The sequence below is a fragment of the Rattus norvegicus genome, chromosome 2 (genome assembly GCF_021556685.1).
Source record: "Rattus norvegicus strain SHRSP/BbbUtx chromosome 2, alternate assembly SHRSP_T2T, whole genome shotgun sequence".
Taxonomy (NCBI): domain Eukaryota; kingdom Metazoa; phylum Chordata; class Mammalia; order Rodentia; family Muridae; genus Rattus; species Rattus norvegicus.
The window spans coordinates 138,785,589-138,807,215 of NC_141535.1; the positions used below are offsets into that span (position 1 = coordinate 138,785,589).

The 21,627-nt window shown below is 44.2% G+C and overlaps 1 protein-coding gene and 1 pseudogene across 7 annotated transcripts; both read right to left on the reverse strand.

Annotated features, from left to right (window-relative positions):
- Positions 1–7,102: 7,102 nt before the first annotated feature.
- On the reverse strand, positions 7,103–21,508 carry Nhlrc3 (NHL repeat containing 3). Of its 7 annotated transcripts, XM_087622766.1 has the most exons (9): positions 21,386–21,508; positions 21,028–21,172; positions 20,319–20,471; positions 20,019–20,093; positions 19,623–19,770; positions 16,575–16,775; positions 14,140–14,231; positions 10,491–10,603; positions 7,103–10,095 (listed from the first exon to the last, which is right to left on the reverse strand). In XM_087622766.1, the coding sequence occupies exons 5-9, from the start codon at positions 19,678–19,680 to the stop codon at positions 9,843–9,845; spliced, it is 717 nt and encodes a 238-aa protein (XP_087478892.1). In that variant the 5' UTR covers positions 19,681–19,770; positions 20,019–20,093; positions 20,319–20,471; positions 21,028–21,172; positions 21,386–21,508; the 3' UTR covers positions 7,103–9,842. The 7 variants fall into 7 exon arrangements, 6 of the variants coding, with proteins under 6 accessions (XP_087478892.1, XP_087478881.1, XP_087478895.1 ...); XM_087622755.1 differs by lacking the exon at positions 20,019–20,093; XM_087622769.1 differs by lacking the exon at positions 21,028–21,172 and having other exon boundaries at positions 21,365–21,508.
- LOC147996253 (H/ACA ribonucleoprotein complex subunit 2 pseudogene) lies at positions 12,800–13,259 on the reverse strand (annotated as a pseudogene).
- Positions 21,509–21,627: the final 119 nt, after the last annotated feature.

Below are 21,627 nucleotides of genomic sequence, written 5' to 3' on the forward strand. Positions count from 1 at the left end.
TTGTGGGTGGTGCCGACCCTGGGCTGGTGGTCTTGGGTTCTATAAGAGAGCAAGCTGAGCAAGCCAGTAAGTAACATCCCTCCATGGCCTCAGCATCAGCTCCTGCCTCCTGACCTGCTTGAGTTCCAGTTTTGACTTCCTTTGGTGATGAACAGCAGTGTGGAAGTGTAAGCTGAATAAACCCTTTCCTCCCCAACTTGCTGCTTGGTCCTGATGTTTGCGCAGGAATAGAAACCCTGACTAAGACAGCCCATTTATCAGTTTGTGTGGAGAAACGGAAAACCACACTTCGGAGCACATTTTATTCAAGTGTAGGGTTTTTATTCAGCTTTCTGTCTCTGCTGGCTGCCTGCTTGGGAACTGGGGAGGGCTGTGTGATTGTAGCAAGGATTCCACGTAACTTTATATCTTTGGCATAAAATAAAAGATACTATGATCAGAAAAGGAGGAGGAGGAGGCTAAGCAGAGACCAGCATCTGGTAAGGATGTGGAGTAAGGGGAACACTTGTCCATAGCTGTGGGAATACAAATGTGTACAGCCACTATGGAAATCAGTGTGGCAACTCCTCAGGAAGACCGGAATTGATCTAATCAAGATCCAGCTATATCACTCTTAGACAGATACCCAAAGGACACTTCATCCCACCAGAGACACCCGTTCAACCATGTTCATTTTTGCTCTATTCACAATAGCCAGAAACTGCAAACAACCTAGATGTCCCTCAACAGAAGAATGGATAAAGAAAATGTGATGCGTTTACGCAATGGAGTATTAATCAGTTTTTAAAACAATGAAATCATAAAATTTGCAGGTAAATGAATGTGACTAGAAAAAAAAAATCTTCCTGAGTGATGTTTCCCAGACCCAGAAATACAAATATGGTATGTATCTGTTCCAGCTGGATATTAGCTGTTAAGTGTAAAATCTGTAGAATCAGAGGTTGGGTGTAGAGTCAGGGATGGGGACAAATAGATCTCTTTAGGAAAGGGAAATAGAGTAGATAGTTGAGGAGGGATGGATGGAAGGGTGGGGCTAGAACAGAAGAATCAAGTGGGAAGTGGGGAGGGGGACGATGGAAGGAATATGTGGGGAGACAGCTAAAGCTGTGGGCCATTTGAGGGTCATATACTGGGGGGTTTCCATATATATATATATATATATATATATATATTATAAGACATCAATTGGATGACTTATTATCAAATGAAGGAATATCAGGAATGGGCTATAGCTAATGGAGTTTTCAACCAAAGGGACCCCAGGGGAACCCTCAAATAATCCAGGGTGTTGCCAAGACTATAGGCTGCTCTCCATAAACTGAGGTCAAGACCCCACTGTGAAGACAACACTTACACAACTCATTGAATATGGAGAAGTCAAGCTCGTGCCTACACAGAGTCTTTGTCCCTACATTCTACTGTCCTTGGTACAGGAAGGTACTCTGAATGTTGTTACCAAGGGGGAAACATAAACACCAACCCAGCCACAAACCCTTTGATCTACAGTGGTGTCCCACCTGCAGGAGATGCTAATACAATGGTGGCACCAAGCATGTGGTAGTAACCAACCATGGTCTGATTTGACTTAAGGACCACTGCACAAGATGGAACCCGTATTCAAAAGTACTTGGGTTGCCAAGAACCTGAGACTAGATAACCCAGGGACCTAGGGTAAAACTAAATATTACTGTAGTGGTTTGAATAAAAATGGCTCCCATAGGCCCATAGGGAGTGGCACTATTAGGAGGTATGGCCTTGTTGGAGGAAGTCTGTTTCAGTCACTTCCTGCTGCCTGCAGATCAGGATGTAGAACTCTCAGTTCCTTCTCCAGCACCATGTTTGCCTCCATACCACCATGCTTCTTGCTATGATAAAAATGGATTAAATCTCTGAACTGTAAGCCAGCCCCAATTAAATGTTTTCCTTTATAAGAGTTGCTGTGGTCATGTCTCTTCACAGCAATAAAACCCTAAGACGACTAATGTTTGTTTGCTTGCTTTTTTAATAGTAAGAAAATGACTCCTAATGACATTCTGCTATGCTCATAGACCAGTGCCTTGTTCAACCATCATCAGAGAAGCATCAGAGAAGCTTCCTCCTGCATCAGATAGAAACAAATACAGAGACTCACAGCCAGGCACTAAGCAGAGAGTGAGGGACCTTAGACCACTCAGCCCTAAATGGAATGTCTCCATCTTATCACTCCTCTCAGGGATCAGAGAACCCTATAGAAGAGAAGGCAGAAAGAGTGTCCTTTGTGTATATAATACAGCTCTCAGTTTAGTGTTTTATGGGATTCCTGAGTGTGCGAATGACGGACTCTCTGCATCTATATCTGTTTGATGAGCCTTCTCCGGGGATCACTTCCTTCTGGTGGTTTGTTTTTGTCCTCATCCGATAGCTTAGTTTTTGTTTGATGTTATTTTATTATTATCCTTAGAAGCTGTTTGATTCCAATTGAGAGACAGAAAGGCAGTGGATGGGAGCAGAGCTGGGGAGGGACTTGAAGGGATCGAGGGAGAGGAAACCATAAGATATATTACGTGAGGTGAAAAAAAAAGCTACTTTCAATAAAAGGGAGGGGGTAATGCAGATAGATGCCAGGAATGAGAGAAAGGTCGGAAGCAGACCTGGAGACATGGGGCTGGCCCAGAGACGACTCCTGAATGTTAAAATGCTAGTGTTCCTTCAGCCACCAATGTGGTGTCCCTGATGACATCTGCACTTCAGGAACCAGGAGTTACCTTCACACAAGTTCATTATGCCCTTAAGTGAAGGGGAAGTCATGACCAAGCATTTAGGTATTAAAATATCTACCGCACTCTAGACATTGCACTTCTAAAACATGCATGAACATAAGGACACTGCGGTCAAACATGGACTGCGCATACAACAGCATAGAACCATCCTACCCCCACAGTGAAGCCGCAGCTCAGTCACTGCTTATCCGTCTGCGGTGAGGCTGGGTAAAACAAGCCAGCCATGCACCAGTCACGCATACAACTGTGTGTGGTACATGAGGCTTGATAATAAGTGACTTTGTCATGGCTTTACCTATCTGCTGGAAAATAGTTTATCATTTATGAATGTATTCTTACAAAAAAAAGAATTATCTGTAAATAATGATGCTATGTTATTCTGGGGGTGAGACAGGAAAGGATAAAAGATAAAAACGTGGAGAAAATGAAATCTCAGGTCACACACAGATGGTGGGAGTTTTTTTTTTTTTTTTTATCACACACATTATGTGAAATAGTATGTATGTAGGTTCCTCCAGAAAACTAAAAGTAGAATTGCCACAGGACTCAGAAATCTCACTTCTGGGTATAAACCCAAAAGAATTTAAAACTACTCTGGTTTAGAAACAGTTATACTTTTATGCCTATTGTTCCATTTTCAACAACACCTGAGAAATAGAAAGAACCCAGACAGTCATCATGAAATGAGTAGCACAGGGTTTGTGCGGAGCTTTGAATGAGAATGGCATCCGTAGGCCTATATATTTGAGTACTTGGTCCCCAGCTTGTGGAACTGTTTGAGAAAGATCAGGAGGTTTGGCCTTGTTGGAGTAGTATCCTTGGGGACAGGCCTTAAGGTTTTCAAAAGTCTTGGACCACTCTCAGTGTGCTCTGTCTGCCTCCTGCTGCAGTCAGAGATGTGAGGTCTTGGATGCTCCTGAATCCATATCTTCACTCTACCATCATGGGTTCTCTTGAATGGTAAACCCAATTAAATACTTCCTTTTATTTAGAGAGGTGGGAGGGGGTAAGGGGGAGAGAGAAAGGGAGAGGGAGAAAAAGGAGGAGAGGGAGAGGGAGTGGGAGAGAGGGGAGGGAGGGGAGTGGGGAGGGAGAGGCAGCAGTATTGAAGCATGTCCTCAGGATGAGTACCCAAAAGCTGTGTTACAGTGGTACCTCGTGTTGGCAGCCAAACTAGAGTAAGAGTCTTCCCAGTGATACTGGTTTTGAAGGCATGAAGGGGTCATGGTGAATAGTTAATACTTCACACTGTGTGGCAGGGCTGGAGTCCCTGAGGAGAGTGCAGGAGAGGCTATTGTTGAAAGTGTGGCACAGCTACAGCAGAAGAGTCCAGCATTTTGGAGTTTCCAGTACTGTGGGATGTCTACAAAGAACAGCAGCACCAGTGGGGTGGAACCAGCCAGAGCTTGGGAAACTGAGTGTGCTGCAAAGGGTAGAGCTGGAGAAGTGACCTGGCCTTTTGAAAGAGCCCAGAAGACGGTGAATGAGTCCAGGTCAGGAAACACTGAGTTTTTACAGTTGGTGTCTGGCTTCACTTTGTTCAGATTGTGATTGTGAAGGACCAGGAAAAATTCAGACTCCCTAGCAAACTGAGTAGAGCCAAAAATGTAGGTTAGCCAGTTCAGTGACTCTGCTCCAGGAACTAGCTGACCATCAAGTTAGATTACAATCTTGAAAACAATCTTGAGAAACAGGAAGCTTCTCCTTGTGATTTTTCACTGGTATTCTTGACATTTTCCAATGATGCCATCCCTACCCCCTTGGGTTGTGTTTTTTTCCTCTAAATATCCCCTCTCTCAGCTACTCGGGGTCGAACTCCTCTACCCCAGTGCACTGGATCCTATCAATAAACCTCATGTGATTACAGCAAGGACGGTCTTACTTGAGTTCTTGGGGAGGGTGGTAGTCATCCCAAGACTTGAGTGAAGGTTTCCCCGCTCTGGGGGTCTTTCAATTGTGCCATGGTTATTCCTTCTTAGAATAAGAAAATAAGTAGAGTTAAGCTTATTTTGATTTTACAAGAGCCCATGGTTGAGAAAATTTGCACTTTTAAAGAGAAACTTTGGATACAGAGACTTTGTGTTTAAAAGAAACTGAACTTTTAAAGTGTTCAAATTTGTAAAAGACTGTGGGACTTTTAAGTATCTAATATGTTTTTTATTTGTGACATTTATTTTTTTTCTAGGTCAGTCAGCATGTTTAATTTTTTTCCCTCCATCTTTATTAACTTGGGTATTTCTTATTTACATTTCAATTGTTATTCCCTTTCCTGGTTTCCAGGCCAACATCCCCATAAACCCCTACCCCTCCCCATTTGTGACATTTATTAATGTGTGATATTGTGAAAAGGTTATGGTTTAACAGTAATGTGTTTGTGTGTCAACTTGACAGGGGGTCAATTTGGTCAGCTACTATTTATGGCAACTTGACCCAAGCTACAGTCATTTGATAGGAGGGAATGTCTATTGAGAAAATGCCTTCATAAGATTGGACTGTAGGTAAACCTGTATGTAGGGAATTGTCTTAACTGGTGATGGACTGGGGAGGGTCCAGACCATTGTGAGTAGGGCCGTCCTTGGCCTAGTGGTCCTGAGTTCTATAAGAAAGCAAACTGAGCAAGTAATGGGGAATAAGCTGATAAAGAATAATACGTAGCCCAACAGGACACAGTTTAACTTTATCTTACTAAGATACTTTTCAACTTCCCTTTAGCTCTTAGATATAAAAGAGCCATATGTTATGAGGTAATAACTTTATGCCATAAACTCATACAATAGCTAAGGGCGAGGTGGAGGAATAATTTGGCCTTTTAAATAAATAATCCACTTTCTTTATTTGTAAAATAATCAACCAGCACAAGTAACAAGTTTCAATGACCTGATCAGCAAGACTAAACCAGCATATTCATGCTCATGAATTCCCTGTGTCTGAATTACTAAAAACTGTTAAAACTTTCTCCCTTTTAATTGTAGGAAAATAAATTAAGCCAGAACAATGTTCAACTGCTGGAACTGTGCCAGGTGCACACCATCTTCCTCAAGAAGTAAGTATACTGTAGAAGCAAAGGAAAGCACTCGGTGTTCAACACTGTATCTTCAGTTTTAAGTCAGGAATACGTGGAAGCCTGGCATTGTCTTTGACCAGTTAGCTCAAGATGTGCCTATCACACACAGAACTTTACTGCCCTCTTCTGGGTAAAGACTAACATTCGTGCCAACTGCATCCTCCTCCCGGAGATACTGCTGGGTGACTGCTCTCATGGACACTAGCCCAAAAACCTTCATGTTTGTAAAACGAATAAAGCCGATAAATTCTGACTTCAAAATTTGTATTTGATTATCGCTGAAAGTATACAGCTGGAAAATAAAACAACCCAGCCGTTTAAGTTCAGGTTTTTTTTTTTTTAATTCCGATTTAATTTAGTGAGTCTAAAAATTAAAATTTTAAAAAGTTCCCAGTTTGATTAGCTGTATAGTCAAATCCAATAATCTTTTAAAACCAGAAGAAGCCCAACAAGTTAGTTCTTGTTTCCTTAGCCTTCCTGTCATGGTACATGAAGCAGTAAATACGACTGTAATACAGGTGGTGAGTTTGTCATTACTAAACTATAGCCATGTTTTCTCCATTTTAAAGATTCATTCATTCTCAGAGTGAAAGGAAAGATAATCACAGCCCTTGGTTTTCTAATATAGAATAGTTCCCCCCTGTATGTCAAGAATAAACCTAGGAAGCAGAGGAATTTCATTTCTACCACAAAATCCAGACCCCTGGGGCTGAGAAAGCTCAGAAGAGTGCTTTCTGCTTCTGAATATTGAGTTCAGTTTCACACATGCCTGTAATTCTAGCTCCAAGGGACTCAAATGCCTCTGGCCTCCAAAGACACACACTCATGTGTACATGCCCACGAAGAGATAAGCACACACTAACATAACCCAAAGCACTACACATTTCTAAAGCTGAGACGGCTCCTTGGACCTGAGCACCTGCTGGGAAGGCATGAGGACTTGGGTTCAATTCTCACCCACGTAAGAGCAGGGCATGAACACACATCCCTATGAGCCCAGCTCAAACAGTTCAGCAGCATATGTCTGCTGAGGATATTTTTAGCAGCTGCTATGTCTTTAGTCCTGGGTTTATGTGGCGAACTTTAGTCTACAGCTGGTCTGGTCTGCAACTTAAGATCTTGCTGTGGCTTCCAGAGTTTTGAGTTATAGACCTATACCACCATGCCCAGACTCGCCAACCTGAGGTCTTATGGCCACTGAAATCCTATTATTAAAAACAAAACAAAACAAAACAAACAAAACAAAACAAAACAAAAAAAAACAACTTAAAACAAGGAGCCAGGTTATATACTTTTATTTTTGCAAAACTTTAATGTCCCAATAGAAAATACAAGTCTTATTTCTTTAACTCACTGATCCAGAGTGAAATGCTTTGACTGTAAGCACAATGATCACAAAAGATAAACAAGAACAGCATCAGTAGCAAGTTTTATAAGAATCTGTGCAGAAATCATGCTGGCACTGGCCAGGAAGCTTCATCCCTACTAGCTAGCTCTCACACTTCTTGAAGGTTCTATTTATATCACTGAAGGAGAAATTGTTCAGCATTGAAGATAACCAACTGTGTGCGGCCTGCTAGCTACAGAAAGGACAGGCCTATCAAGGTGTGTCCACTGGCACAAGAATTGCACAGTTATGAGAGTAACCAACCACTTTCTGATTGGATTTAAGGCCTGCTCTAAAAGATGGAAGCCTGCTTGGTACTGCTAACTAGCTAAACACCTGTGGTTGGGGAGACCATTGCCCCAGGGGACTATCTAATGCTATTATACTGGTAAAGGGATGCAGTAATAAAGTGCCCCACTGGGAAGTTCTTATCTTCATACCCCCAGGTTACTGCACCGCTCAATTCTCATCACAAGTTTCATTTGAAATAGATGGATATTAATACAGAGATTCACAAGTGATTCAGCCACAGAGCGTAAGAGACTGTGAACTGATGGGCTCTAAATGGGACATCCGTGAAAGCCTCAGGGACTACTGCAGAAGAGGACAGGGGTGGTGTGTCTGCAGCAGAACACCATCTGCTGGAAAGGAACCCACAGCAACAGTCAAAATCCCGGCAGAGATCAGGGAGGCTCGGGAAGTACCACGAGCCGAGAAGCTATTGGAGATGGATGGCTGTGGGGGACATTTGCACATCCAGGCAGCACCGAGTTCATGGAATGAACACGTGCACGTGAAACTGGGAGGAAAAGATTATGGAGGGTGGGGAGGAGCTGAAGGGGAGAGAACGAATGACAGATCTGATCGAAACACTGCAATAAAAATGATCTAGAATAAACTGGTAAATAAAATACAGTTGAAATAACAAAGGCAGTTCAGCTAGTCTGCTCTCCTTCAGGAGCACCTACATGTCTTGTCTGGCTTACCAACAAAACAAGCTTCATATTCCCTTTCTACCCAAGTCAACTGGTTATATTAACAGACTTCTCATGTTGTAGAAGCCTTGGACACAGCCAGGCAAACCTGGCATGTGTTAAAATGAAAATGGCAGTTAGAAGGTCTGGTCTTGGAACATTCTGTAATGCACTCCAGGCTCCATCTAGAACCTGTGCCTACTGCACATCCAGTCCAATCAGCATTAGTGAACGAAGGAAGGACAATGGTCCCTTGTCACTAACGAGAAAAGTAAGGTGACGCTTCTGCAACAATCTGGTGAGTGGTAGGGACACATTTGACATTGGAATCCAGCGCTCTTTTGCTGGAGGCTCCCCTTCCGCCCACACTGCACATGCCACCACTACCAGGACAGGAAGGGCCAAGCTCCTCAGCTGGAGTAAGTGGGGTAACGTCAGCTTAGGCTGGCCCAGTGCTGTACAAGTCACAGCAAAACTCTGGGACCAGGACGGACACTGATAGGAGCAAACGGGATGGGTGATGAAAACACCCTGATAGCAAAGGGCTCCATCAAAGCCTAGAATCAACCAGAACAAACTGAAAGAACACAGAAGCCTTGGCACATGAAGGACAATATTTAGATAGTGCAAAAGTAGGCTGGAAAGGCAGAAAACTTTCATGTAATACCTCAAAGCATTTGGCACGCTTCCATGAAAATGATTCTAATTAAAATATCTTTGAGGTAGGTAAGTGCTGGTAAGTACATGAGTTAATATTGCACAATGGCATGGGCGATCCTGAGGAGGGAACTTATTGCCAGCACGAGCTCTAAAACACCCACCTGCAAGTCTTCCTTTCAGCTCAGTGCTGAGATGCTGGATGTAGTCTTGCTTGTCAAGGGTGACATTAAGCATTTTGTAGCCAGAAGATCAAACCCTTTGTTGTTTTTTCCCTCCAAATCCATGGGAAGTCTGCCTCAGCCCTTCTTTACCTAGATGGTATTGTCGCCTCTCCTCTTTCTCACGTATCTCTTGACCCAGTATGAGTCCAGGCTGCCATTGACTGCAGTTTCCATGAATTCCCCCAGACCCACCCACCCCACACACACACCTCCTCCTGTCCGTCATGGTCCTCTCGATCCTGCTGTCACCATACCCACTTATCTGTCTATTGAAGCACAAGGCAAACCACACTGCTCCCTCACTTCAGAATCCTCAGGACTGGTGTGGCCCTCTGCACGCATCAAATCTCTCCCACAGTCTAAAGTACATAAAACTAGTGGTTTCCACTCTTCATAAGAAATCAAAGTTACCCAGGATCCCAGAGTTAATCGGCATAGGCAAGTAACTTGGTTGCAACCACAGCTTGCCCTCATGACCCCATTTTAGAATTGCATTTCTTTCTTTAAAAGCTGCTTCCGTAAAGATGTAGCTAAGGCAGCTGCCTAGCATGTAGGAAGCAGTGAGTTCAACTCCCAGGGCCACCAAAAAGAAAAACAATTCTTACACGCCTATTTGTAAAACTAAGTCCCCAAATCACGGAAAACATGACTCGTCATGACGAAACACACACTTTTCTGGTAGAAGAGATAAAAATGATCCTGTGCATGGGTGCCTTTTTAAACGCAATGACTCTGAGGTGCTGAACTGCTACTTGAAGCTCTGCCTAGCCAGAAGCACTAAGCCCCCAAGGCAGGGGTGCGGCTGTGCCACGGAACGTATTTTTGTATTTGTTTTGCCCCAATTTCTGCTACATAGACAGCGCCAGTCTTTCTGTCAACTTCTAAGAGGTGTGGCAGAACCTCATCTGCCAGCTGGATGGTGCTGACCACAGTGCAGTCTCCGATGCTTCCGGAGGGTGGAGCAGCCAACAATGACAGTCTACTGAGGTTCAGCTGGGCCACAATCAAGTACCTCCCATCTGGGGTGAACCTGAGAGGAAAGAAAATTCAGTAACAATGACCACTCTTTCGGCATCTGTGCCCTTCGCTGCAGGGAACCATGGAGTGAGTGGGCCTGGCTCAGCAGCCTTGAGAGGCATGCGTCCTAGTTTTTAAAGTGCGTGGCTCTGGCAGCACACTGTGCCTTCCAGTTCCTGAGAGACTGGAGCACTCCCTCAGCGGGGAAGATTTCAGGCTGCCTTCCTATGATTACAAATCTCTCAAAGGATGGGAAAATTTCAGATATCTAACTTCTTTGGACTCTTGTTTCCTTCCATTTTCCCTTGCTTAGCATTAACAATAAACACTTTAAACTTTCAGCCACTCTTCGGAAGAAGTGGGTCCCACAGCCAGCTAAAACAAGCATTTAAAACAGCCAGTGATTACCTCACAGCAGAAGGCCCCTCCTCCGTGAAACAGTTGTCCCATGCTCCTAACCACTCTCCAGTGTCTTTATCAAATACTTGGAGTCTTTTATTTCCTCGGTCAGCAACCCACACCTGAAAAACCAAAAAATCTGTCAACAGAAATAGGCCCACAGCAGGAGGCCCACACATTACTCCAGCTCCATACACGGTTTCAGTCTTAGAGGACCCCAAAGACGGCATCGTTAAGTCACTTTCAGAGGGTTAAACACCTTGTCTGCAGTGCAAATGCTACAGTCCAATGTACATCCGACTCAGCCCAAATCACATTAAACATGGAAGTAGATAAAACTCGAGTCCTCCACACAGTGCAAAAGATCAGAGACACCGACAAAGGACAAACTGGCCCATCCCTCTAACTCTCCACCATCACTGACAACTGAACCAGCTCCTAAGCCAGGCATAAGACAAAGAAAAGCAGCCTTGTTCCTCAGAGGCTCAGGTGTTTCCTTTCTCAACGTCATTTCTAAACATGCGTCTGTTATTACTGGGATGGGTCCAAAGTACAGAGAGCCAGTGAAGAGGAGGACACTTGGGTACGTTAGTAACACAGAAAGCATAATAGGCTGAATTTTTTTTTTTTATAGGCTACAAGGAGTTACTAAGACACGCCTATCACAAAGCAGGGAGCTCGGACTCGTTCTCAATAACATTCACGGTGATCCATAGATTATACAGTTATATGTTCTCCGGACAGCACAGACCACGCCCCTCACAGATCCTTCAGATTCCTTGGGTTTGTAAAGCTCAGTGACACCCTGACTTTATTCTCATTGGGGTGTGTGTGTGTGTGTGTGTGTGTGTGTGTGTGTGTGTGTACAGGACAGTGACAGGCTGGTGGCCACACAAGTGTCCTGAGCTACAATGGGTTTGCTCAGGAACCAAGGAAGAAACTTTCACATCTCAGGATGGAATGGTATTGCAGATTATTTTCTTTCCTCTTCAGAACCCAACACATTTGATCATGGGAAAGCCTCTCTGAGAAACAGGAAGTACTTAACCGTGGAGTAAATTCCCTTTTCTGAAAGGGTCATGGTGGTGATAAAATGAGTTATATACAATGTGCAGAATACCACTAAACTGTTACAAGGCATCAGGGCACAGGGCTAGGGACATAGTCCGTAGTAAGATGCTCTCCTGCATGTGTATGGCCATGGGTCCTACCTCCATGGCAGCAACAATGGACAAACAAAATTACAAAGTATATAAAGAATGAGCTGTCACTCTCACAACTCAGCCATCTCAAGTTGCTCCTCCAAACCGTCTTGCTGGCTCCTAAGAACTTTCCTCACCATGGTGAATCTGACTGCATCTATATCTCTTATGCTCTGCAAAATGTGATGTTTTCTTTTAAAAGCAAAAAATAGGACTAGCATCCAGAAAGGCAAGATGACCAGACCCTGCATGTCAAAGGGCAGTCTGACCTAGCACTGTATGTCAAACAAAAGCAGCCTGACCCAGACACTCACTGCACATCAACATGATTGCTTATTTAACACTGGTATGACTCCTCAGAACTTGTGAAGATGAAGTAAACTCCATTTACCACATGCCTCCAAGCCTGCCATCTATAGAGGAGCATCTATGACGTAAGAGCAGTAGCTGTAACGCAAAGTACAGCTACCACAGGAAACAGAATTTAACACTGCTGATGGGGTCTTGGCTGCTGGGATACTTGGTGACTCTGATATCCCAAGAAGCAGCGTCTCTGTTTAAGGTGAGTGAAGGCCTAGGAGGCGGCAGGGGACCAGGCTGGAAGGCAGACAGGGCTTAAGTTCCCTGGGAGGCTTTCTGTCCCAAGGGAAGCAGAAAGGGCAGAAGCTGCAGGAGGTCTCTTCTCCTTCAGGATTAGCCTCTGGTACTCACCTGCCTCATTTCCATCAGTGCTGCTCTGCTCTCCCTTGGGAACTGAAGTATTTCAAACACTTACAAAAAGGTAGAAGGCTAAGGGCTTTTTTGCCAGGTTTTAGATTCATTACCTGCTCCCTTAGTCATTTAACAGCTATAGAATTATGTTTTGTTCATTTCTTTTTACTTTTTTCTTCTGGCCTTAGCATTTACTTCTATCCCATAATCTTGGAAGTGTCTTCATCAAAACTCAACAGGAGATGGCAATGACAGCAATGACGCTGGCTCTACCTCCAAGAACAGCTGTGGAGCTGCCTGGGAAGATCCGTACAGCAGGAAGTCAGGGAGATGCTGTAAGGGTGGGCAGTGGTCTGCAGCCAGCACAGCATCTCTTAGAGCAGGCTGGGTTGCAGCCCAAGTCTCTCACAGAGGTGTAGGCAGTGCCTGCACCTCCTCCAGGCACTTGTCATAGGCCTCCTGTTAGTCTTCATGGGGCTTCACCATGATCACACAAGTGGGACGCTTGGATCCTGTAGCTGCACCCACATCTGTCTTAGAGGGAATATAGATTAGGGCAAGTCTGGTCCTCACACATAACTGGAAGATGGCAGTACACCTCAATTGGCAACATCTCCTGGCAAAACCATGATCCTTTTCTCGACCCTGTTGACAAATTTCTGAACCTCCTTTACCCCACAACAAATCTGCTTCTGCTTCATGGCCTTCTTGATGCATTTGGAGAGCTTGTGTGATGGGGTTCAGGTTGACCACCAGCAGCTCTTGGTACGTGTGCTCCTCATTGCAGTCCTCCACCTGCACCTCAGACTCCTCAGGAACCACCTTTATTTTGGTCATCTTAGCAGTTACAACTCAGTCAGGGCATCTATTTTGTCCATTTCTAAATATTTGGAGAACTTCCTCAGAACAGGGTCCACACATTTTAGGAGTATGTGTGCCCAGCCAGCTCTAGAGAAATTGCTTAGGTCTGCCTACTGTGGTTACCTTTAACTGCCAACTTGATACAACCTATGACCACCTAGGCAGAGAACATTCAAGCAGCACTGTGTACAGCAGGATGGCCTATGGGAACATCTCACTGGATTGTCTTCTTTGCATGACTGGACATGGGAACACTCAGCTTACTGTGGGAGGCACCATTCCCTAAGCTGGGGGGAGACTTGAGCTGTATGATAATGTGTAAGTGTGAGCAAGCCAGCACCTGTGCATTCATTCCACCGTGCTGCCCACTTGTGACAGCAGAGCTGTTTGAAGCGCCTGCCTTGATTTTTCTTTCTCCCTACCTGGGTTTTCCTCGGGTTCTTTTGTTTGTTTGTTTGTTTGTTTTTCTCAGCAACAGAAATGAAAAGATGATACATACATGTGATGGTTTGTATATGCTTGGCCCAGGGACTAGCACGACTAGGAGGTGTAGCCCTGTTGGAGTAGGTGTGTCACTGTGGGCATGGGCTTAAGACCCTCACCCTAGCTGCCTGGAAGTGAGTCTTCTGCTAGCAGCCTTCAGATGAAGATGTTGAACTCTCAGCTCTGTCTGCACCATGCCTGCTTAGATGCTGCCATGCTCCTGCCTTGACAATAATGAACTAAACCTCTGAGCCTGTAAACCAGTCCCAATTAAATGTGTCCTTATAAGCCTTGGTCATGGTGTCTGTTCACAGCAGTAAAACCCTAACTAAGACAATACTCCAAGACATGCCCACCCACCAACATCCACACAGTTCCAAACACAAGGACACTGTCTTTACCCGACCGACTGAGTCAAGTGTAACGCTGTGAGGTATGTTGAACTTGGCAGGTCCTGTTCCATTCTCTCCCCGCAGCCAGAGGATCATGAAATCTATAAAGGAATACATAGGGAGAGTGAAACATATTCATTTCCATGTTGATTTTGTCTTGCCAACTGCAAAAGAAAAAAGTTTCTGAAAAGAAACTTGAGAATTCTTTTCTGGCTTTGTCTGTCTGTCTGTCTAACTCACATTCCTTCAGTCTACCATTCCATGCTTGACCTGAGCTGTTCTGACCTCAAAGGCACTGTTCAGAGTTCCTGCACTGTTTCCTTCAAACTAGTTCCCTCTGAACCAGAAAAGCTCATTTTTGCTCAATTGATTTTTTTTCCCAAGACAGAGAATCAATCACATTATGTGTCCTGGCTGGCCTTGTACACTGTGGTGCAGGCTGGCCTCACTCTTAGCAATCCTCCTACCTTAGTTTCCTGGAAGACAGGAATTACAAGTGTGTACCACCACACCCAGCTATGGTACATTTTTATGGTCTCCCTCTATTCACTAGATGGACAGGCACTAAAGCTTAATGGATTGATCTCTCTCTCTCTCTCTCTCTCTCTCTCTCTCTCTCTCTCTCTCTCTCTCTCTCTCTGTCTCTAGTCCACACCTAACACACTGCATCTGGGAATGTGGCCCTTTTGGATGAAAATTTTAAAGATATAATTAAGTTAGAGGGGGATCCTGAGATTATCCTGAATTTACAGCAGGCCCTAGGTCCTCATAAGAGAAAGATGTGACATTTAGAGACACAGAGAGGAGCCCGCAAAGTTACACTGCCACAGCTGAGAGGAAAGGAAGGGCTTGCCCACTGAGTCCTCAGTAGGAACATCACCCATCCTATGTATTTCAGACTTCTGGAGGCCCAAACCATGACAATAAAATTCTACTGTCCAAAGTCCCCTTCTTTGCAGCCATTTTTTTTTCGGCCACCACAGGGAGCACCTGTGTTCAGTCTGTCCCTTACTTTACTGCTTCTTGCTTTGACAGTTCTCAGGATGCCTGCTTTACCTCCGGTGTTAGAGACTAAGTTCACTTCTAAGGAAAGACTCACTAGAAAGAGCTCCCAGCATCTTGTACGTTTAAGAATGTGTTTGGAGGGGGGCTGGAGAGATGGCTCAGCGGTTAAGAGCACCCGACTGCTCTTCTAGAGGTCTTGAGTTCAATTCCCAGCAACCACATGGTGGCTCACAACCATCTGTAATGGGATCCGATGCCCTCTTCTGGTGTATCTGAAGACAGCTACAGTGTACTTATATATAATAAATAAATAAATTAAAAAAAAAAAAAGAAGAATGTGTTTGGAATACTCTGCCTTATTGAAACCCCAGATGACTAGCAGAACACAACTGTGAAAGCCTCAGAGAAGCTTTAATGACATCACACATTTCCTTTGGATTCCAGAGAAAGTCATGCTGTCTCCATCCTGGCTCAGGGCTCCCATGGACATGATACCACCTCCAACAGTGTCCTGCCTGGCCCTGCCCACAGCTCAGCCAAGGGTTGTAGCCAATTGGTTTGTCTTCTGGTGCCTATCCTACCTGGAAAATCTGTCACAGATCAGTTTAACTGTTCTGTTCAGAACAGACTTGAGGCTGGGGTGGCCACTGCAGGCCTAGAGCCAGCAGGAGTTAAAGCCTTACTGTTAGCCTGCAGGAAGCCTGGCAGGGATCCCGCTTCCACTTCCCCATCATAAAGAGGACAGAACATCCACAGAAGTTCTTTAAATTTCACACCGCCTAGCCCCTGTGAGGGTCTCCCAGCCTCTGTGAACACCATGAACAGGCAGGCCCCTGAACAGAAGCATTTCCTATTGGTAATCCCAGCAATCTGATTTCTGTTAGGTTTAGTCTTGCTATGTAATATAATGCTAAATTCGGTTTCCCAAGGTCAAGTTGCCACAAGAAGGTGGAACTCTCACCTACACCTTTTGTTATGCAAACCTTGCTCCTTAATTTAAAACTATTTGGTTGAATAAAGATGCCAACAGCCAGCATCTGAGGGGTCAGAGGCAGAGACCCCTGGGGAGAGAAGAGGAAGGGTATGTGGATCTATGCACAAGGTCTTGAGGGCCTGCTAGTTAGAGTAGGAGCGGCCTAGGCAGAATATAGCAAGTGATACCTCGGGACTATTGACAGAGAAGTAGACAAATAGCAGAGTTCATATCTACCCAGGTGTAATTCTAAGATTTATTATAAATAGAAAGGTTTTGTGTCTTTTATTTGGAAACTAAATAAATCTAAGGTGGGGTCCAAACCCTAAAGAATGTTTTCAGCAACAGATTTCCTCACACAATTTCATGTACAATATGGTTACATTATATCACACAGCAAACAAATTAAGTTCAATTTATAAAATAATTCCTTATGATTATGAACGTACCAAGTTACGGCATTTACCTTGGGATAGTTTGACCAATCTGTTATTCAGTCCCCCATCTCCATCCACAATGTAAATCTCTCCTGTGTCATCTACATATAACTCTGCAGGGTTGTCAAACTGCAGCGGGTTCAAGCCAGTGCCCTTCTTGCCTGGGGTTCCCAAGACTTGAACAAGATCACCGAGGGAATTATACTTTTTAACAGTATGGCCATAGGGTCCTGAAGAGAAAGACAAGCAAGTGTCACAAGGATTACACGGCATTCACATCTTCTATAAGCTAAAGGCAACGCTTTCACTAGGCTGATCAGCTACAGGAACTGAGAGATTTGCATATTTAAGAGTGACAGGTGGCCGACCACAAGCAGCCTTGAATAACGTATGAGCAAACCTGGAGATGAGCTAACCTAATCTAATCACTCCAAAATAAGGAGACTCTAAACACAAGAAAAACACTGGCCCTAATGGGGAAAGTTTAGGATAATTTGTGTACTTTTCATTTTTAAAACACACTGCTTGGCCAGGTGGTGGTGGTGGGGGGGTATGCCTTTAGTCATAGCACTAGGAGTCAGAGACAGGCAGATCTGAGTTTGAGGCCAGCCTGGTCTACAGAGAGAATTTCAAGACAGCCAAGGAAGGCTATATAGAGAAACCCTGGCTCAAAAAGCAACCCCCCCCAAAAAAAACAAAAACAAAAACAAAAACCCAAACGAGCAAACAACCCACTACTTGTAAAAGAAATCAAGAAGAAACTAAAAGGCAAACAACTGACATTCAAAAAAAAATTGATATTATTTCAATCAATCATGTACAGATTTTAAATTTTATTAAGTCCACAAAATGTTCTCTATAACTAGCAATTTTTTTATTACATTTTTCTCACAGCAGAGGCAAATTCCAAATTGAACTAATTTCTTAAGAGAAAAATACTCACGGAGCTGAAATGACCTTACAAGTTAAAGAGTAAAGTAAATACCAGCAAGGAAGGGAAACTATGACGCAGTTAGCAGAGGCACAGGAGGAGAAACTGACGAGGATCCAAAGACGGGAGTCAGGGGAGCAGCCTGCACTCCAGCTCTGCCTACAGAGCCTCGGGGGCTACTGAACTGGATCTGAGTGCAAACGCTGGAGGGCTGACCACAGAACACAGAGCGTAAGAGCACGCCTCCCAGCCTCAAGACTTGGAAAGGGGACAGAGGACTTATCATTTGTTTAAGTGGTTGACTTGCAGCCAGATCTTCACTTGAGGAAATCAATTCATTTGATAATGGGAAGAACATAAAAATAGTTTCTCTGATCTGAGGGTGGAAAGCAGGACGCGATGAAAAGAATGAGATCATCTGTGCTGTGCTTATTTCTGGGAACCAGTGATGGTTTGCTTTTCCTTCTTTTAAAGGGGCGACATGAACAAAATAAATTAAAATTAAAGGACTCTCACAGCGAATTCTGGGGGCAGAGAAAAGAGGAGGGAAAATTGTCGGATCTCATTACATTATTGTATAAACTTAGATGTGCTTTGGAGAGTGTTTTATTTCATTTTATTTATATACATGAGTGTTTGGTATGAGGCTAGAAGGCATCAGCTTCCCTATACCGGGGATTACAGATGGTTGTGAGGGGCTTAGAACTGCATGCAGGTCCTCTGGAAGCACAAGTGCTCTAAACCACTGAGCATCTTTCCATCTCCTAGATTCATTTTTAAGTTCAAGCCAATTTTACTGGGATTTAAAAGGAAAACTACTGGGTCCCCAAACTGTAAATCTTGACAGCTGCCTGGGAAAGGAAGCTGAAGAGAAATTGAGGAAGCCACGCAGTTTGTAAGTAGCGTCGTGGCAGAAAAGGGAAGTGAGTGTTCAGAAAATCATGCCCAAGCTTTGGCAAGTATCTGAAGAGAGGAAAAGGAGATACGAGGAAGAAAGATGAAAAGTTATGAGTCTTAGAAAAGTGGCAGCCAATCTTGAAATGTTCAACCAGCATTTGCCTTCCAAGATAAAGATTTAACTAAATGGATGGCCTGCTCACTACCTGAAGCCCAGAAATACTTTGTGTTCTGTTAACAAGTGTGACAATGTAAAAACCCAACCTTCCTGACGCTAAAGAGTGGTATGTGAGTTATCAAGCTCTGGAGGAGCAGGAACATAACCAGACCAGGAAGGACACTGGCAACATCCGCCCTGTCCCTCCCATATCTGCTCGACAACAGAACTGTCTCTCCTGTTAGGTCGGAAGAACTGCTGTCTCCTACAATTTCTGCAGCTAGAAAGCTACTGAGCCTACCTTGTTTTTCAACAGTGTATACTAAAAATATCTGCTGGTAGGAAGGTTTCAGACATGCTTAACTGAGTGGAATTTCAAAACCATTAATACCAGTTTCTGTTCGTCTCTAGGCAATAAATTAGGTTTCCTATCACTTCATTTGCACTTTCAAGAGACAGCCAGTATAAAGAGTCACAAGTCTACTGATGCCTCTAAAGACTGACATCTGATTTGATTTCACAGATGTACAGACTTACTCTGAGATTAGCAACTGAAGGTTCAAAGAAGAAAGGCTCTGAACTAGGAAGATAGTTCAGTCTACCAGGAAAATGCTTGCCACTCAAGAATGAGGACCTGGGCTCTGTACCTAGAGCCAGTGCCAGGAAAAACAAAAACAAACAAAAGCCTGCTGAGTGCCAGTGTGTGCACTGTAATCGCAGCATTGGGAAAGTGGAGAAAGGAAGGCAGGTCCCTGGGGCTTGCTGGCCAGTTAGCTGCTCATGAGTTCCAGGCCAGTGAGAGACCTTGGTTCAAAAGACAAGCTAGATAGCCCTGAAGAATGGCTCTGCCCCGCCCCCACACACAAGCAAAGTTTCCCTGACAGGTTTAAAAGATCATGATTATAGTGTCATTGAACTTCTTGATTATACAGTAATGTGATATAAATTTGTAGAAAGGCATGATTTTTGTGAAATATTAAAGAAATTATGATTAGATTCAGCAATGTTAGCCTTAAAATGTACAAGCGAGAACATGGGCAAGGATGTGACGTCTATCTAGGAGGGCAATTTAATAGATAGTGCTACACATACCACTTCCTACGTCCGTGATCCAGACGGACTGCTCATATGGTGTGCCGGAGACAAACATACCATGGGGTGTGTCAACTGTATAATTCCAGGCTCGTAGGAAATATCCATCCTCTGAGAACACTAATACCTTGGGGATGTCATCCCCTCTCTGAAGGCATACAAAAATAACTGCTTAGAATCACTCAATAGGAATGCTAATATTTACTTTTGTCAGAGAAATCAAAATTAAAGGATAATTGAGAAACTTAGAAGTGTGTAAGAAAAAGCACTAACATCAAACTTAACAATAATATCTAATGTGCCACACAAATCTAAAATGTGTACTTGAAGCCAACTCAGAATTAAAGTGCATAATTATCATGAGTGCAATGAGCTATCTAGGGTGGAAACACTCACTTCTTTCCTTTCCGTTCATCTTTTTTTCTTTTTGTCATGTTCAGTTTGACTGTTCTTTTTTTCCTCTCCTGTTTGCTGTGATCAAATTGAATGTATATAATTAAAATAAAAAAAATCTCTAGTTGGGGAGATGGTTGGGCAGATAAAAGTGAACAACCTGACACCCCGAGTTCCATCCCAGAAACCACTGGTAGGAAGAGAAAACCAATTCCCAAAAGTTGACCATGAATTACCACATTCACACTCTGATCTCTCTTGAACTACAGGCTCACATATAAAAGAAAAACGCATTCTACTTACTTGAGCTACGTAAACTAACCCGTTGAGGGAGTCAACTGCAACACAGAATGTTGCACCAGTGAAGTATTCTGAATTCTTGGGCCAGCCCAAATCCAGCCGGAAGAGAGGGTCTTCCATTCTCCATGAAATGTGAAAAGAAAATGTCCTTGAAACCTCAAATAAAATCAAAATACTCAGATTCAGTTCGACAACCAGAAGGTGGCCAGTTTGAAATAGGCTTGTATGTCTAAAGATCAAAACAACCACACTAAAAATCTGCTAATGACTCGAGAGTGTTATACATATACATATATATGTATATATTACATTCATATATATGTGTGTGTATGTGTGTGTATATGCACACATATATATGTGTATATATGAATGGGAGGGTATGTTTAGTTATTTTATTTAGACTTATGTGTGTGAATCCGTGTGAGTTTCTGTGCACCATGTGCCCACAAAGGCCAAAAGACAGGCCCCTGGAACTGGAGTTACAGAGAGGGAGTGAACCTTCATGTTGGTGCTGGGAATCGGACGTGAGTCCTCTGCAAAAGCTGCCAGAGCTCCCAACCTCCGCGCCACCTCCCTAGCCCCACGTGCAAACTTTTTAACACTAAATGAAAGGACGAGTCCTCAGCTGCTGAGCCCAGGAAGCAGCTTTGGGGCCTCTGGGGCTGCACCTCTCGGCGCCACCCACACCCACAGCCCTCTCCCCGCTATTCACCAGAGAGCCGCAGAAGCGCGAATGCAAAACCAGACAGGAAAGGAAGAAGACGGCGCCTGCCAAGCAGACCCAGGTCCTCGCCATCCTGAGGGCCTGGGAGGTGAAGGTCAGCGGGGCCTGAAGCCGGGTCTGTGGCAGAGGAAGCCTAAAACACCGGAAAACCAGACCAGAGAAACTCCTCAGACCAATTCCGGGTTTCATGCTCCTTGCCCCGCCCCCAAGTCAGGTGCCCAGCGAGTGGCCCAGTGACCCCGGTCCCCACATGGAGGTGCTTCTGCCCCAGACTTCTTTCAGCCACTAGGATGGTGGCACCCGCAGATCTTCCTGACCTACTTACGGTTCACTCGTTTAAACTCACATCCAAGAATCAAAACAGAGCACCGCAAAACTGAAGAGTGAGGGGACTGTGACACTAAAACAATGACTACCACGCTCCGAAAAGTACATTAGTTACATCCGTTTCACAAGCGTTCAGGCGTCTGCCGCGGATGCCTATGTTCCCACACTAGGACCCCAACGCCCCCAACTAGTCTTTCGGGCAATAGCGACTTAAGGTGGCGGTGCATAATTGCGTCTTGTGGGCGCGACAAGCACTACCGA

What these genes read in the sequence shown, in the direction of transcription:
- Nhlrc3 (XM_087622755.1), bottom strand. Translation starts at nt 21,474, where the DNA reads ATGTACTTTTCGGAGCGTGGTAGTCATTGTTTTAGTGTCACAGTCCCC. An exon ending in ATTGGTCAAACTATCCCAAG is followed by an intron (nt 14,232 to 16,574) that starts GTAAATGCCGTA and finishes ATTCCTTTATAG; the next exon opens with ATTTCATGATCCTCTGGCTG. An exon ending in GAGGGGCCTTCTGCTGTGAG is followed by an intron (nt 10,096 to 10,490) that starts GTAATCACTGGC and finishes CTTTCCTCTCAG; the next exon opens with GTTCACCCCAGATGGGAGGT.